Below are 17,702 nucleotides of genomic sequence, written 5' to 3' on the forward strand. Positions count from 1 at the left end.
ACATTGGATTTGAAATGAAACGGTGAATATGGGGTTCAAGTAGAGACTGGCAGCTGTAATTTCAGCATATCTGCATCCATATTGGGTGACCTTTGTAAGAATGACCTTTTAATATGTAGTGTCCCCATTTGGTGGCAAATCCACCAGGCAGTCGGTGTCTGCACTTTAACTTCATATTCATTGTTTAAATTCAAATCCCATGTTCTGGACTACAGAGCCAAAACAACAAAAAATGTCACAGTCCCAATACATATGCACTGCGCTATAGGTGATACTTCCCTGTCTGAAGACTGCAGTCGGTGATAGACAGGACTGAAGAGGAACCAGATCCCCCTTGTTAACTCCGTTTATAGACCATCTGTGCTTCCTGTGAACACGTTTTAAAACCATTGAAAGTACACGGCAAAAAGAGTGTTAAATCAAACCGCATACATTTAATTCCTCGTGGACTGCCTCATAGCTGGGTCAATGCTGAAGATTTTATTGCATTTAATTTAATCTTCTCCCTTAAGAGTAATATGATCTAAAACACAGTACGTTGTGAAAACCAGCTTGTATCACCCACAAATAGCACACTGTCGGTTGTTATTCATCAGCTAGTCATTTCTACTTTGTCAGTTGAAGCAAATTGGACCAGTCACCAAGCCCCCCGCCCCAGCTCAACACCACGGCGTGCACCCTGTTAACCTTTTACAATCCGGCCCTTGCGTAAGAGGTGGTAAAGTCCTGGAGGAAGCAGATACGCCCCCCTCCCTCCCCCCACCCAGTAGAGGAGGCTGCCCCCCGCCCCTCTCCTCACCCTCTGCCCTCCTGTCACCTCCTTGCACCTCCTCACCTGTTGGCTTAGCACCTGGCACCTGCTCGGACAGACACCGGTATCCGCTGTCCCCTCGCGTATTATGAGCCTATAACCCCCGTTATTGTTTAGCTAACGCTTTTATCCTACGAGATTTACATTGGTTAGACTAAGCAGAGGCCAGTCCCCCCTGGAGCAACCTAGCGTTTAGGGCCTTGCTCAAGGGCCCAACAGCTGCACTGATCTTTACTGTCAGAGGCTCTGGTTGGAGCAGCACGGTGCTGTGTCACTGTTCAGAACATCCGTTGGGCTTGGTCAGGCCCCATGAACGATATACAGATGATGCATCGAATTGGAATGTTTCTGGTGGTCACAGGGAGGGAAGCAGAGTCGATGTTGGGACTCTGTACTCTGTTGTCTCCATGGCGATGAACAGGGTGTTTTGGTGGTGTTTAGAAGGTGCATAGGCTTGGCAGGACAGCACCCCCTGCAGGGGGGAGGAGTTCACGACACCCTATCGTTATCCTGAGATGGGAAGGACAAGATGGCCGTGTGTGTGTGTACGTGTGTGTGTGGATGAGTGTGTGTGTGTGTGTGTGTGTGTGTGTGTGTGTGTGTGGATGAGTGTGTGTGTGTGTGTGTGTGTGTGTGTGGGTGGGTGGATGAGTGTGTGTGTGTGTGTGTGTGTGTGTGGGTGGATGAATGTGTGTGTGTGTGGATGAATGTGTGTGTGTGTGCGTGTGGATGAGTGTGTGTGTGCGTGTGTGTGTGGATGAGTGTGTGCTCATTTGTTTTTGCACGTATATCCATCCTGTCTGGGCAGCTTCATTCTTTTCCTGCTGGAAATTTTGGCACTGAGATCGGGGCACCAGTTATGGGAAAACTGCTGGTGTTGATTACAGTGACAGCTCCCAGAATGTTCCAGTAAAAATGTGAGTCCCTCACCTTGCTGAAAGACTCCGTGGAGACCCTTTCACACAGCTGTGTCAGTGCTCAGCTAACATTCACCAACCTCCTATTATTCATGTTTTGGTTTGTTGGCTCCGAAGATAAATGCCTGTCAGCTGTTACAGTGTGACCAACCCACCTGAACTCCTGACCTCTGACCTCTGAACTGTCAGCTAGCGCTGTCTTAGCTGTGGTGGAGACCTCCCATTCCCCACCCCAACGCCTTTTGGGGATTCAGATTTGCATCGATACGGCACTTGTCGTTTCTTCAGCTGTAATGTTGCCAGTGAAATCCTACAAGCTATTTCAGACACTTATGCTGGTCTCTCGTGCCTGCTGTGCACACTTTTACAGCACGCCCCTGTTTATTTTTCCGCTTGGATTTTGCCACTTTTTTTTCCAGGCCACAGTGTTTTAAAACACCTTTATCTCTCCCACCTGTGCCATTATCCGGGGGTGGTTACACGAGACGGCCACTCAAGGCCGAGTCTAAATTAGAAATGAGAGCTGCGTTTCCGACCGGGCAGTGTGTCTGACAACAGATAATGAACACATACACACACACACACACACACACACACACACACCCACACACATGTATAAGCATGGGTGCAATCACACACACACACACATTCACACACATGCACGCACATATACACAGACAAGCGTGGGCGCAATCACGCACACACACGCACGCACACACACACACACACACGCGCAGCGCGCGCGCACACACACACGCGCGCACACACACACGCACACACACACACACACACACACACACATTCACACACATGCACGCACATATACACAGACAAGCGTGGGCGCAATCACGCACACACGCACGCACGCACACACGCACGCACGCACGCACACGCACACACACACACAAACTGCTCACACACAGGCGGGGGACCTGCATCCTCTTCAGTGCAGACAGACAGATGACTAACAGGGTCAGCCGAGACCACTCTGCCAGCGAGGAGAATCAAATAAACACACTCCCACGCTTTCTCACCGAGGACCAGTCTCCTATGACAATACCCACGCACAGTAACCGTGACCAGAACCACACACGTGGCTGAGTCTGCTCTACATCACACTCACACTGGCACCGACACGTTTCACCACACTTCTGGGGACCGGGTTATCGGCAACCAGGCTGTTCGTGATTCATTATTAATTAATTAATAAAGTTGCACTTTTATGTGTGAAAAGACAAGCAGCAGCACAAAAGAAAATCTCCAGTTCAAATGATTCTGTTAAACTGCTAGGCTTGTATGATGAGAGGGTGAGAGACAGAGAGAGACGCTTTTAAAATCCCGTTTTTATTAGTCACACAGTCTTAATCACTCCGCAGCAATCCAAAAACAAGCCATAATCTAAAATAAAAGGGAAAGAAACAAAACCAACAAAAAAGGAACCAATTCAGCCCCGTCAGCTCAGAGAGAGAGAGAGACAGATAGAGAGATGGCGTTCATCCAGGCGTAATTAAAACCTTTGGGGAGTATGGATTTGCCACATTTCACAGTGGCTAGACCAGAGTTTACAGCCAGCTGCTTACTTACAGCCGGATCAGAAATAGGCATGACCGGTCAGCAGAACCGCTCGATTGCAGACCCCGAGGAGAGTGTGTGCTCGTTAGCTCGTCTTTTAGTCAATAGAGAGGGTCTGAACCAGTTTTGATTGGTCTGCCCTATTCTCCAAACCTGAAAACCGTGTAATTAGGTGATTCCTGTGTTTTGGAGTTACCTTGCTGTGACTCTAAATAACCTTCACCCCTGTGTCTGAGCCAACTGTCTCTGGAGCTTCTGCTGCCTCTGCCTCTTCTAGGAACCGGCCGTTTAGAAGCCACAGCTGGTGCTCTCTGTCCTGAGGCTGTGTGTGTGTGTGTGTGTGTGTGAGTGTGTGAGAGAGAGAGAGTGAGAATATGCATGCAACAGACTCAGTATGTATTTGATTAATAGTCTAGAGAAGCTGTGTTTGCATGTGCTCGCATATTTAGGGGTTAGGGGTTTTGCCTGGGTTTTTTTTTCATAGGGTAGCTGGGGGGAGTAGCATTTCTTGAGGAGATGTGCACCTACATGTGTGTGTGAATGAGTGAGAGTGCATGTGTGTGAGAATGGGTAAGAGTGTATGTGCTTGACTGTGTGTGAGTGAGTGTGTGTGTTTGTGGGTGCAGGAACACACCTGTCAGAGGAGAGTAATTACAGTGGTGAAATTGGATGAAGGAGGGAAAGGAGGAGGTGTGTGTGTGTGTGTGTGTGTGTGTGTGCGTGCGTGGTTTTTGTGTAAGATTGCTTGTCAGGCCTTTCCTTTCATGGTCGTGTGCTCCCCTAGATAACAGCCCTGCCCACGTCCTTGCAAACCGATCTCGCGTTTGGGCTCTGAGCTCGTCCCCCTCTTTTCATCTTGCTCCCTCTCACCCCCCCCCCCCCCCGCCCCCACTGACAGATAGCAATATCGTCATTTCACTTTATATGCTAATCGCAATTCAGATTCCTACAGTTGTCTGCTTTGTCATGTAGCCGAGGCTTGCCGTTAATGAAAGACAATGAACACCTCTCCCCCAGGAGACGCTGCGCCGGCGTATGAGACAGAGAGAGAGAGAGAGAGAGAGAGAGAGAGAAAGGGGGAACGAGGAGGCGGAGAGAGAGAAAGGGGATGGGAGACAGAGAAAGAGAGAGCGAGAGAGAGAGACAGGGAGGTGTCAGGCATGTCCTGTTTGACTCACTGACTCACTGACTCACAGTTCCTGATCAAACTTACACAGCCCTGTTTGAAAGCCAGGCTGAAAGGACAGTGAAGTCGCTCAGTCATGTCACCCAGGAAGAGGGTGGCAGTGACTGCTCTCTCTCTTTCTCGCTCTCTTTCTCTCCCTTTGTCCGTCCGTCTGTCTGTCTGCCCCTCTCTCTCTCTCTCTCTGACCATCCCACTTTCTATTTTTACTCCTCAGCCCGCTCATCGATTACTCTACTCACCAGAGACAGCGACAGGGCCATATGCAAAGAATGCTGGGATTGTTCAGAGCCGGTGCCAGATTACTCAGCAGATGTGTCCATTAGCTTGTGCGAGTTTGTCACTGGCGTAAAAATAGAGGGCCGTTGTGTCCACTCTGAGTAAATATGGTGATGCAATGAGTGAGTTCAGTGCATTTTCCAATCAATGTGCTTTTGGCTTGTACTCGTATTTACAACCTACACGGATATGTCTTGATGGTGATGGAAATATAAAATGTAGAAATGTGGAAATGCAGAAGGTTTTGCTTGATTAGAACAAAAGCGAAGCGACTTAATATGGTGTCTGGCCAACTCACAGTCGCCCTCTCTCGTGTGACACGTATGATTCTGGCTGTTCTGGGCACATGCAGGATGCTATTTTTATATTCTCCCCTCGTCTAAGACACTTTTGGCCCGGAATGGCGGTTGATTTGTGGGATCTGGGTTGGCGCAGCAGGGGGTTAACTGGCGGTTGACCTGCCGCGTTGGGGCGCGGGCGTGTTTGGCCGCGTCTCGGACCGGGCTGCTCTGATGCCGCGAGCGGGACAAAGGGGCGGTTGTCGTGGCAGCCCGGCTCAGCCTGTCCTGGGCCCCCGGGTCCTGGTCCAAATCAAACGCACTGAGAGGAGCTGGGAGGTGAGCTCAGGTGCCCCCTGGTGGCGGGACAGGAGAAAGACAGACTGCATGCACCTGGGCTGTCCGACCCTGTTCCTGGAGATCTATCGTCCAGTAGGTTTCCACTCCAACCCTAACAAAGCACACGCCATTCAACAACTAGAGATCTCATTGAGCTGCTCATTATTAGAAGCAGATGCCAAATTAGGGTTGAAATGAAAACCGACTAGTAGATTTACAGGCAGATACACACACATTCTGAGTAGTACCTCTCCTCCCCACCATCTGTCGCTCTGCCTCATGATCTATCCTGCTCTGAGTGTCTCTTGATGAGGCCGACCATGTTGTCTCCGCGTAGCTGAAGAAACAAGAAGGGATGGGGGTTGCTGGGAAATTAAGTTGAACATTAAAAGCCTAGTGGTAGTGCTTCATTTCCATGACAGGCACTGATAGAACAGCACAACTGTCTGTTGGACAGAAGTGTTTAGTAAGGATAAAGAAACTAGTAGTGCGACCTGATTATTGCATGTTCAAATCTTGACAGGAATGTTCAATATTGTGGCTTTACCTTTGAAAGAAACCTAACCTGAATTTCTCGATCAAGTCTCCAGCTATTTGAAGGCAACATATATAATCATGTAAGCCATAGGTGAGAAATGAGGCCTATATCCGTTTCTGTTTATTTAATTTTTTCATTATTTAATTAGCCCTAATATTTACACCAGTCATTTTAGTAATTTACTTGATAAGCGCATTAATGACAGCCAGTGACTGCTCTTGTGTCCCTGTATGCAACGTCTTACTGTGATCTAATCTACGAGTCAACCAGTGCTGGTGTATAGCCAATTAGCACATTTAGCCAGAGTAATTGGTGGAAACAAAAACCTGCATGTACTCTGTCCAAAAGCTAATGTTAACTACCCCTGATGTAAGCTATGTTCTATGTCTCTAAGTCAGTGTATGCGGCTACGGCACAAACCAGTAATGTAATGATGTTGATCACACACGCCGTCCCCAGTATTAAACGCATCATTAGTCTCGGTTGTAGTCCCTAAGGTGCTTGCGGTCTGAGTGGTGATTGGCTGTCTGGCCTTGATTAGGCCCATGGAGGGTTTTAGGGTGAGGCTGTCGCTGTCAACCACAGTGGTGTTTCAGGCACAGCGAATCAAATCACCTAGAAAAGTGGTTGTGGAGGTGGACTGCTTTGAGGACCCAGGTGCCATTTTGTAAGGTTGCTAGACTTGATGTTATTATGGCACAGTTTTGGGCCTAATGGATTCTCATTGTACACTCAGAATAGGTATTAAAACCGCCTTTTAAAAAGACCCATTCTCATTCTAACTATTCATCAGTTGGTGTACTTGATCTATTGGTTGTTCATTTGACTGATTAACTGATTGATTGATTGACTGACTGACTGATTTGTCCCTCCCTCTTCCCAGGGTTCTCCAGTGGAATGCCTGTGCCATAATGATGTCCGCGGCTCGTGCGCCACGCGAAGGTACCCAGGAGGGGTGTGTCTGGGTCATGTCCATACGGAGGACGGGTTTTTGGAGAACCACTTCCTGTTTAGTTACTTCCTGTTTGTTGGACTTCCCTCACAACAGCCTGCCAGCTCACTGACGTCCAGCCACCGGTGAGTTTTGAAGCACAGACAGACCGAATCTGAGCTAAATCAGCTCATTTCGCCGAGCCTGTGGGGAATTGGGAATTTATTCTGTTTTTGCTTATTAGTTCTCAAAGTGAGACTTATCTTGCAGGGAAAGTAAAGTGAATTTGCTCTGAAGATCAGGAAGCAGTGACCTTTTACCTTTGGTCAGCTCTCTGTGTGAAGGGAGCACTAACATTCTTTGTTAGTAGGCAAATAAACTTTTTTTATTTATTTTTTAATGCGAAATTGCATTTTCAATATACAATCTGGTGGCCATGATGTATTATTCAGGCAAATTCGTGATGACTGCTGAATTTTGACTGGCTGATTCCAGCCATGTTTTTTGAAGTTTTGGTGCATAGACACTGCATACATAATTTCAAGTTGTTTGGTCATTTGGTTCATGAATTAGAGCCATTTTCCCTGCATTAACACCACATATTGACTGAGTGGAATCCTTGGTTTAGCAAAGCAAAGATGTGATGATTCAACTTTGTGTTCAAAAGTTATTTGTATTTTTGTGATAAGCTATGCCCACATTAAATCTTATTGGCTCCTTATTCTGCCATGTTTTAACATATCAAAATTCTGGATACATTTATGATAGATGTTGGTCTATGGAGGCTGTGCACCAAATTTCATGAAAAACTGTCAATTGTTGTTGGTGAAGAAACATGTTAAGTGTTTTTCATGACTGCTTTGAATGCTTTGCTATGAGCCAGTGAATCTTTGGAAAAAATAATTTTGACACTCGGAATAAGCATTTGGTATTCTGATTTTAGAGCCCAAAATAGTTATGTCCCTCCATGCTGCGACTATCTGGCCAATATGGATAAGTTTTATTATCCAGGTGGCTGGTGGAAATGAGGACATACCCGTTAAATCTGATTGCTCTATGAACTACAGTTTTTGTTGTGCAACCACTTTTAAACAAAAATTGGAACAAACACAATGGAGAAGCTGTGGCAATGGACGGACAGAAGTGTGGCACGGTGCAGATTTTTACTTGACCCCACAACAGGGTTCTGGCACCTGCGGTGCAGGGACCCCTAGTAAAACGTGAAGTTAACCTCCAGGGTGATGCAGGGTGTGCCCATCTTACAGGTGGAGTGTCCCAGGACGCTGCTGAACCCCTTCCCCTTCCCCCTGGGGATGGTGTCGCTGGTTCACGGGAGAAGCTGTGGCAATGGACGGGCACCTGGGGTGGAAATAGGGGGGCAGAAGTGTGGCACGGTGCAGATGTGGAACACCCAGGAGGGCATGAGAGGAAGAGAGGGGTAATCATTCACTCCACTCCTTCATCTCTTAATTTCTCTTTCCCATTTATCAAGAATTATAAACCTGTCTAAAAATAACAGTCACAATGCCTTTTGAATTTTATTAAATAGTCTGATGTTAAAAAATGGTTTACTTCTTGCAGGATGAATAGACCGTAACAGACAAGAATGACGGCATAATCTTTCAAATCCACTCTCTGGATTGTGATTCGGTTAAAATTCTGCTCAATCTTATTTGTGCAGGATTTTTTTACAGAGACACTGTTACAAAGATGCTTTATAGGAAAATATAAAAGTTGGGAAAGAATCACCTCAAGGATTGAACTGTAAAAAAATCAAAAACAAAGAAAACTGAGGAGTAGTTTTGATGAATGATTGCCATGGTGATAACTGTTCCTCTTTGTCCGTGTCTGGCTCTGATTCAGGTGCTGTCCTGCTACACTCTCCACAGGAAGGCAGTCGCTCCGTGTTACCCACAAAGAAGTGACTCTTTAGGCTGAGGCCCGGGGCGAGTCTAACTCTCACTCAGTTTGCACTTTAAAAAAAAAAAGGAATATAATAACATAAATCATTTTTACTTGACCACACCCCACCCAACCCGAGTTGTTCATAGTCATACAGAACTGAAGGAGATATGCGGCACATCCATATGGAAATCGCACACCTGCGCAAGGAGCCCTCTGCCGAGCTTCCCGCCCAAGAGGGGGCTCTTCCAGGCGGGGGGCAGACAGAGGATGTGACATCGGGGACAGAGCTGGAGGCAGAGCCAGCAATGGGGACAGAGTCGCTCCGGCCCTTTGGGGAAGAGGAGATCAAGCTGCAGAAGGTCTACCAGCTGTCCATCTTCTCCCAGCGCAGGGGACTTGTCGACCCCCCTGAGGGGCACAGAGTCCTGAGGTCGGGGGTGAAGAGGGCCCTGGAGGAGCCGATTCCAGATCATAAGCGCCCCCACCTGGCGGGGCAGGGCGATGACATGGACAGCGAGGTCCTGTGTGGTCCTGGTCAGCCCTTGTCCCCTGCGGGGGGGAGCGGGATGGAGCACAGGGAGGGTACACCCCCCCACACCCCAAACCTGCAGTCAGCCAGGACCTCCCTGCCCGGGAGGCGTCCAGCTCTGCACAATCACCACCGGCCCCTACCCGATGCACAGGCTCCTCTGTCCCCCAAATACCAGCTCCTGTCCGACTCCCATCCTGCGCACTCCCCCAAATACCAGCCACTGTCCGACCCCCACCATGCACACTCCCCCAAATACCAGCCCCTCTCTGATCCCTCTCTGACACTGTCCCCAAAATACCAGGCCCTCTCTGACCCCCATCCTGCACTGTCTCCCAAATACCAGCCCCTGACTGACCCCCACCCGGCACTTTCCCCCAAATACCAGCCCCTCTCTGACCCCCAGGCCTCAATGTCACCCAGGTCCCAATCCCTCTCTCCTAAATACCATCCTCTGCTCGACCCCCACTCCCCGCTTTCTCTAAAATACCAGCCTGATCCCCACTCCCCTCTTTCTCCAAGATACCAGCATGACCCTCACTCCCCTCTCTCCCCAAAATACCTCCCGGAGCCCCACTCCCCACTCTCTCCAAAATACCAGCTTGACCCCCAATATTCACTCTCTCCAAAATACTACCAGCCCCTGGTGGACCCCCAGGCCCCACTGTCTCCCAGGTACTCTCCTTTGCGTGATCCGCAATCCCCGCTCTCCCCTCGATCCCTGCCCCCGGACGATCCTCGTTCCCCTCCGCCCCACGACCCCACGGCCACAGCCACCCTGCCCAGGACTGAGACCTCTTCAGCGGGCAGCGGTGAGGGTTTCACCCCTGGTCACTATGGAAAGGAGGACTGCTCCAACGGGAGCTCGGACCCAGAGGCCCTCGCCAATCTGACCCCCTGCCGATCACCAGGATCTCCACCCATGGTCCCCCTGGGGCCGGAAGAAGCGAGGGCCTGGGTGGAGAGTCTGGAGTCCTCCCCTACAGATCGGACCGCTGGCCCAGTGACTTCCAGCAACGGCTTGCCCTCTTCTGAGAAAACCCCCAGTGGTCCCCTGGGTGGGGGGTCCTCCCCCTCTCCCGTCTGCCCCGCCAAAAAGAGACTCCTGTCCTCCAGCGACACAGGGGAGTCCTGTTCCGAGGACGAAGGCCCGTCCACCTCCAAGAGGAGCCGCCTGGCCCTGCTGGCCCCAGGCCTGGGCCTTGGGGCCTGCCGCAGCACCGACGCCAAGGGCGCCCCCTTCTGGAACCACTTGCTGCCTGCGGCACGCGAGAGACCCAAGGTGAGTCTCCAGCACGAGCCCTCACAAGAAAAAAAACAAGGAAGTGTGTGTGACAGGGTTGGGCTCTCTTCTATCTGCGTTCTGGAAATGATTGAATTATTAAATTCAATTAAATTCTGTAATTGACAAAAAATCCCCATAGAGCATTGTGGCCATTGTGGTCATCAGTCCATTCATTGAATTCATTCAAAAAATTGCTAAAAAGGCCTGCTATTCATGCTAGAAAGTACAGAGTGGACCCCAGAATAAAGGCTCGTCACCAGGCTATTGTGCTCGCACACAAAAAAACATGCACCTTTATGTCACGATAATATCACATCCATTTCCAGAAAGATGATGTTTCACACACTGCCCCTGCTTTGAAACAGTTTTCGACTCATATTCGAAAGTTGGGTAGTGGGACAGGCATGTTTATAGCAGGTCCCTTAGAAATCGAGATAACGCGGATAGAGTTAAGAAGCAGAGAGGTTAATGTCGAGTTTGGACTGGTATTTGTGCCTGGATTTGGATCTGTAGTTGGACTTGTAGTTGGACCTGTATTTGGACCTGTACTTGAACTTGTGTTTGGAGCTGTATTTGGACCTGGATTTGGACTGGTATTTGTGCCTGTATTTGGACTTGTACTTGGACTTGTGTTTGGACTTGTATTTGGACCTGTGTTTGGACCTGTACTTGGACTTGTGTTTGGACCTGTGTTTAGAGCTGTATTTGGACCTTTAATTGGAGTTGTGTTTGGACTTGTGTTTGGACCTTTAATTGGAGTTGTGTTTGGACCTGTGTTTGGAGCGGGGATTGAAGGGATAGGAAGGCCATGTCCACCACAGTTTTGTCAGTGCTCCACTCTGAGCTTAGCTGACAGCTACCAACCTGCGCCCGCCTGAGAGCGGGGTGTGGCTGGGGTGGGCCATGAACAGCCTGGACTCTGGAAGTTCATGTGTCTTTCCACAGGTAAGAACATCAATACCCTGCCCAGCATTTAAACCGGATAGAAAAAATATATGACTGTAGATGAATGGGGCACGTGGACAGAATTTCCATATGTATTGTAAACTCTGTGATTAGTTTGGTTTATGTTTATGTGTGGAAATATTGGCATGGGGAAGTTGTGAGGACAAATTAATGAATGATTGTGACTCACAGGATGCGGAATGTACTGGAAAAGCATTACAGTGTAGGACGTCAGTGGAGTTTTCTGTCGGGTTCTACAGATTTTAGTGAGGTTCTGTTCTCTTCAGGGTTCCACAGATCTTACAGTGAGGTTCTGTTTTCTGCAGGGTTCCACAGACGGTACGCGAGCAGGAAGAAGACTGAACTGTGCGACCCGGCTGAAATCGTGAGTGTCACGGTGCTTCTGAAAGCAGTACAGACACTGTTTCAGGGAGCATGCTCAGATGGGAGAGGGAACATACAGTGTTATATTATATCAGTACTCCCATGTATCTGAAATGTGTATTTGTCCTCAGTCAGATGCTACACTTAAAACAATTATCACAGTAAAACGTTCAGAGATAAATCAACTTAATAGCAACATAATGTATATTAGTCCAGAAGGGATTCCATGTGCTCTGTCAGAGTAAAGCTCCCTCCCTCCCTTTCTCTCTCTCTACCTCTCGCCCTCTCTCTCTCTCTCTATCTCCCCCTCTCTCTCTCTCTCTCTCTCTCTCTCCACCTCTCTCTCTCTCTCTCTCTCTCTCTCTCTGCAGGAGGCAGCTGCGCAGTGGACGGAGGTCAGAGCCCTATCGCTCAGGGCGTCCCAGCTGGCCCTCCGCCTCCGTCAGCCACTCCCTCCTGGGCAACTTTGAGGTGATACTCCACCCACACCCTAACCTCACCTGTATCCTAACCCCACCCACAGCATTACCCTACTCTGACCCTAACCCCACCTGCACCTTAACCCCACCCACAGCATTACCCCACCCTCACCCTAACCCCACCTGTACCCTAACCCTACCCACAGCATTACCCCACCCACACCCTAACCCCACCCACAGCATTACCCCACCACACCCTAACCCCACCTGTACCCTAATCCCACCCACACCCTAACCCCACCTGTGCCCTACCCCCACCCACACCGTAACACCACCCACACATCACATACACACTCATACCCCCCCACACACACTCTCTCATTGTGGAGTACAGTGTGGGTGCTGACTGTCCTGCTGTCTGTCCAGGAGTCGATCCTGAAGGGGCGTTTCTCACCGTCGGGCCGGATCGAGGGCTTTACGGCAGAGATCGGAGCGAGCGGGTCCTACTGCCCCCAGCACGCCACCCTGCCTGTGCAGGTCTCCTACTACGACATCTCTGAGCACAGCGCCCCCTCCCCCTTCCTGGTACTGCCACTGCGTGTGTGTGCGTGTGTGCGTGTGTGCGTGTGTGCGTGTGTGCGTGCGTGCGTGCGTGCGTGCGCACGTGTGTGTGTGTGCATGTGAGTGTTTGTATGCACGTGTATATGTGTGTGCTTGTTTGTGTCATACATGGTTCAGTTAATTATCTGAAATACTTTATCTCTTTAAAAATGCTTCTGGAAATTTTCAGTGAAAATGTTACTAATGAACTTGAATTACTCTTTTGCTTTAGAGTGTTAAACTAAACATTTTAAACTGAATGAAACTGGTGTGCGCAGGGTTAGATTGTTCCAAATGATTTCGCAGGTCTGGCCTGTGTGTCTGTTCATGGGTGTGTGTGTGCTTGTGTAACTCTCGTGTGCTTTCAGGGGGTGATCTATCTGGATGCCCTGGGGAAGAAGGGATACAGTGTACCCAAAGCAGGGACCATCCAAGTGGTGAGCCCCCCACCTCTCTCTCTCTCTCTCTCTCTCTCTCTTTTTCACAGAAAACTCTGTCTTTCTCTCCTTCCTTTCACTCTGCCTCTTTCACACTCACTTTCTGAAGCACACACACTCTCCCACACACTTATAATATATTCCTCCTCCTGGTCTGAGTCACTGTTCTCACAGTGCTGCTTTGCTCCACCCCACAGACCTTATTCAACCCCAACAAAACGGTGGTGAAGATGTTCCTGGTGACCTACAACTTTGGGGACATGCCTGTCAATCATATGACCTTCCTGCGCCATCGCATCTTCCTGGTGCCCGTGGAGGAGGGGGAGGGCAAAGGGGAGGCGCCGGAGGTCGGGGCCACAGACAGGAAGAAGATCCTCTGCTACCTGATACACCTCAGGTGATACAACCTTTCCATACCTGTGTTTTTCTGTAGGTTTCTATGTTTTCTTTGTATTGGCATTTGTATGTGCATTTAGTAACTTAGAAAGATCTAGTTTTCCAAAGAGACTCGCACAACTTACAGGCTCTCATCACTTTTGATGAGTGAAACTGATCTCTCCAGCCACAAACTAATTTACTTAACCACTGCACTACACCGCCGATTCTTTAGATACACCAGATACACAACTCCTATGCTGTTTCTTAAGTAGAGGAGACACCAGGTACTTCTATATTATGAAACCAGAATATTTATTTCCACAATACTGTACTGTTTACAACTTTTTGTCATTTTCAAGGTATAGTAAGATGCACTAAATTGAAACTTTTCAGTAGGGAGAACTTTAAACCTTAAGAATACCAAAAATTGGTGTGTAGAATCTGTGATTACTCTGCCTTAGTCCTGATTCAAATGGGTAAAACAATCCGGAATCTTCTCTTCGCCTCTGCTCAGATTCCAGAGCTCCAAATCCGGGAAGCTCTACTTGCACGACGATATCCGGCTGCTGTTCTCCCGTAAATCCATCGAGGTGGACACGGGGATCCCCTACGAGCTGAAATCCTATACCGAGGTGCCAAAAAACCCAACGTACTCGCCCCGGGTCTGAACCCCAGCAAACTCTGCCCCCTGGTGGCTCGGAGGGGGAAGGCATGGAGCGGACTCGAGACTGTTCGTACAGACGAGGGGAAGGGACACTCGAAAGACAAAATGTGCACACGCACATGCGGACAGAGACACACACACGCACACACACACACCTCACAGAACTCTCTTTGGTTTCAGCGTTAAATATGCATGCCTTGTAACAAAACCGAGTTCTCTCTTAGTGCCGTTTTTTACAGTTATAGAAAAAAAAAAAATTAGCTTCGCGTTCTGTCTGTACACCCAGCCTATCTGCAGGCCCCTCCCTTATCCCGAGTGGACCAATAACATCTGGACAGCCCGAAGTAGTGGCCCAATCAAATCATAGGACCCCGCTAGTGGACTTCCTGCTGAGGTGCGGGAAGGGAAAGTAATTATTTTTCTCGCAAGGAATGGGAGAGAACTCCAAAATGACCATGGGCCACCCTTGATTCCTCTCAAGGCGGGGGGGGGGGGGGCTGTTCCACCAGAAGATGTGGCTGCTGTCTGATAAAATGTCTGTAACCCACGGTTTTCACACAAATCAACGTTGCAGAGCGTTTGAAGACATCCCCTAGCCTGGACCTGCCTGATGGGATCAACAACTGTGTATGACCAGGGCTGGGGTGGGAGGAGCATGTGGATGGGGTGTGGCCTGTGCAGCGTACAAGCCCCTTGTAGCAGACAGACTGGGGAACTTCCTGTGCATTACATATTTCTGTTGACAGTCTCTGACAGGAAGACGAGCAGTAGTGTTTCCCTTGTTTTGCATATGTCTTAAGGCGATACGCAGCACCGTTTTGTGAGTGTGACTTACTTTGGCAGAGCAGTGTAGAGTCGGTGCTTGTGGATGAGGGAGTTGAAAGGGAGGGAAGGAGGGAGGGGAGGGTTGTTGGGGGTATTTAAAATTCAAATATATATACATATATTTAAAGTATAAAAAACTCTATGGCTTGCAGGTAACACAGGTGCTTGGCAACAGCTGGTGAATCGGTTAATTGTATTTTGCGTGTTTGCAAGTTATATCTTCTCACAAATGGGTATTTTCTCACTTCAGTACCTGTTCGCGTATGGCCAGAGTTCAGTATTCACTCCCAGCAGTACAGTTATGGCTTCAGTGCTTCAGGAAACACACACCTTATTTATTTATTTTAACCTATTTATCGCTGTCTGTTTACAGTCCGTGTGGAAAAGTTCTTCTTACCTCACGTGTGCACTGTGCATGTCTCAGTGAACAAAATTTGGAAACTTTGTGTCAGTTTGAAACAAATCGACGTGGTGCAAACACAGGCCGTACCGTACCTCTTCTGATTAAATCTGTAAGAGACCAAAATTAGCTGCTTTTGGATGACCAGCATTTCATTTGATGCACACCTAAACAGGAAGAACACGAGTATGGCTCATTTTAGCGCATTGTTTGCAATGCACCATTTCGCAATTATTTAAGAAGACAAACGCTCTTTGTAAGAATTTAGCAGTTTTGTCCGGGCAGTCAGGAATTATTATTGATTGTTGTTTTCTTATTCGAATGTAAAGTTTAATTTGACTTATGAGGATGTTTGTTTGGAATGGAAGTCAAATTACCTTCCAGAACAGTGCGTCTTGCACAGTAAAAGGCATTTGTTAAGCTGAAAGTGCTGACCAAGGTTGTTTCTGTTCAGTTCTAAAGGTCAGGATTCACACTGGTTTTGTGTTGCAGCACTCAATCACAGCTCGATAAAGATGCAAATATTTCAGCAAATCTAAACTTGCATAATTTTTTTGGCATGAATCACAACTTTAGCAACAAAGCATTTGGCAATTATTAACATCCAGGCTTATGGTTTGTTTTTTGCTATCCAAAACTTGCATCATACCTAAGCGCAGTTTTGTGAGGCTTGGCTTTGGTACTGCAAATTATACAGGAAGCCGATTCCCTTACGTCAGTGCAGTGTATGAGGCTGATTAAAGACCTGGGTCTCCCAGTGTAAGAGTCCCACAGCCTCACATAACACACAGATCTGTGCTTCTTATTGGACATCATCCCCTGCAGTCACACTACTCCCCTGAGACTGTGACAGAACAGTGCCCCTCCAGCACACTGAAGACCCACCGGCTGTTCACATCGAGGAATAATAAAGAGATAGGACACCAGTAATGTTCTTACTTTACTGGTGAATCAGTGGCTCCACCGATCACGGAGTACGTTGGTAACAACCTGTACAACAACACTGATGGTGATTGGTGGCGCAGGAGGTACCCAGAAAGCAATTGGTGTCAGTATTGTTGTATTGGCTGGTACCAAGTTCCTCTGTTTTCCGTCATATGTAAGGTAAGGTCTCTGTTTTAACAGTGTTGTGTTGTGTGAGACCCAGGTTGGGAAAGCCATGTCTTACCTGAGTGTAACTACAGTCTGATTTATCAGTGGAACAATCAAAGGAGCAATCAGTATCTCACCTCGTGACACATTTGTTGACATTCTTTGAACAAGCCAGGCAGACTTACGACAGGACCCAGAATGCACTTGTGTTAAACAGACCCCATCAGCCAATCGGGACCTGAGATTTCTCCTTAAGTCAGATGAGCGAGAGCCCTGTGTTGCCTAGCAGCCCCGGCTTTGCACCTTGCCAAGAGTAAAAAAAAATACCTGGAACTGGTCTCTTTGTACACAAAATAAAAGTTTTAAAAAACGGTGCTCCGTCTCTTTGTGCTCAGTGTTTATTTATGCTCTGTGAAAACACATTTTCTCTGAAGTTTAGAAGAACCAGGCAGGCACCCAGGCAGGCACCCTATGGTAGGGGATAGGGGTTGTGTTGCGGGATCCATTCCCATGTAGGCCGCTGCTGTTTTGAATCTCAGGAAGGCACAATATAAACTGCTTCACTAACCATGAAGAGAGTCTTTTTTAAGGGGGGGGGGGGGGGGCACATAAGCTAATAAATAATGGATGAATTGCTTACCGCAGACGAGGCGATATGAAGTTCTGTAGACCATTAAGAACTATTTCATTGACACACACCAACCATGGTGTAAATAATTGACAACACTATAAGAAGCTTTGATTGAGAGAACAGGCCATTCAGCCCGTCTAGGTTCGTAATTTTGCCCATAGTCTAGATTGGGGCCCTCAAACCAGCCCGACGGGACCCCTCCAGAGAGATGGGGCTCTAGGCGGGTGCCTGGAATGGTTCTGGGTGTGGTTAATGCGTTTACTCACAGCGGTGCAGAAGCACAGATTGTTCCTGCCAGATACTGACAGAGGGATGGATTCCCCTGGAGGCCTCATCAACAGCGTGATGTATTTAGAGCTC

At 48.4% G+C, this 17,702-nt stretch overlaps 1 protein-coding gene across 2 annotated transcripts in view; it reads left to right on the forward strand.

The window, feature by feature from the left end:
• LOC133140409 (RNA-binding protein 33-like) overlaps positions 1-17,085 on the forward strand; it is a 32,750-nt gene extending 15,665 nt beyond the window's left edge. For both annotated transcript variants that reach the window (XM_061260348.1, XM_061260347.1), the window contains 9 exons: positions 6,801-6,994; positions 8,114-8,286; positions 8,712-10,564; positions 11,839-11,897; positions 12,268-12,367; positions 12,742-12,900; positions 13,284-13,352; positions 13,550-13,749; positions 14,245-17,085. In XM_061260348.1, the coding sequence (XP_061116332.1) occupies positions 8,921-10,564; positions 11,839-11,897; positions 12,268-12,367; positions 12,742-12,900; positions 13,284-13,352; positions 13,550-13,749; positions 14,245-14,398 (2,385 nt within the window). In that variant the 5' untranslated portion in view covers positions 6,801-6,994; positions 8,114-8,286; positions 8,712-8,920 and the 3' untranslated portion in view covers positions 14,399-17,085. The remainder of the gene's footprint in view (positions 1-6,800; positions 6,995-8,113; positions 8,287-8,711; positions 10,565-11,838; positions 11,898-12,267; positions 12,368-12,741; positions 12,901-13,283; positions 13,353-13,549; positions 13,750-14,244) is intronic.
• The last annotated feature ends 617 nt before the right edge of the window (positions 17,086-17,702 follow it).

Source organism: Conger conger, chromosome 11, assembly GCF_963514075.1.
Source record: "Conger conger chromosome 11, fConCon1.1, whole genome shotgun sequence".
NCBI classification, from domain to species: Eukaryota; Metazoa; Chordata; class Actinopteri; order Anguilliformes; family Congridae; genus Conger; species Conger conger.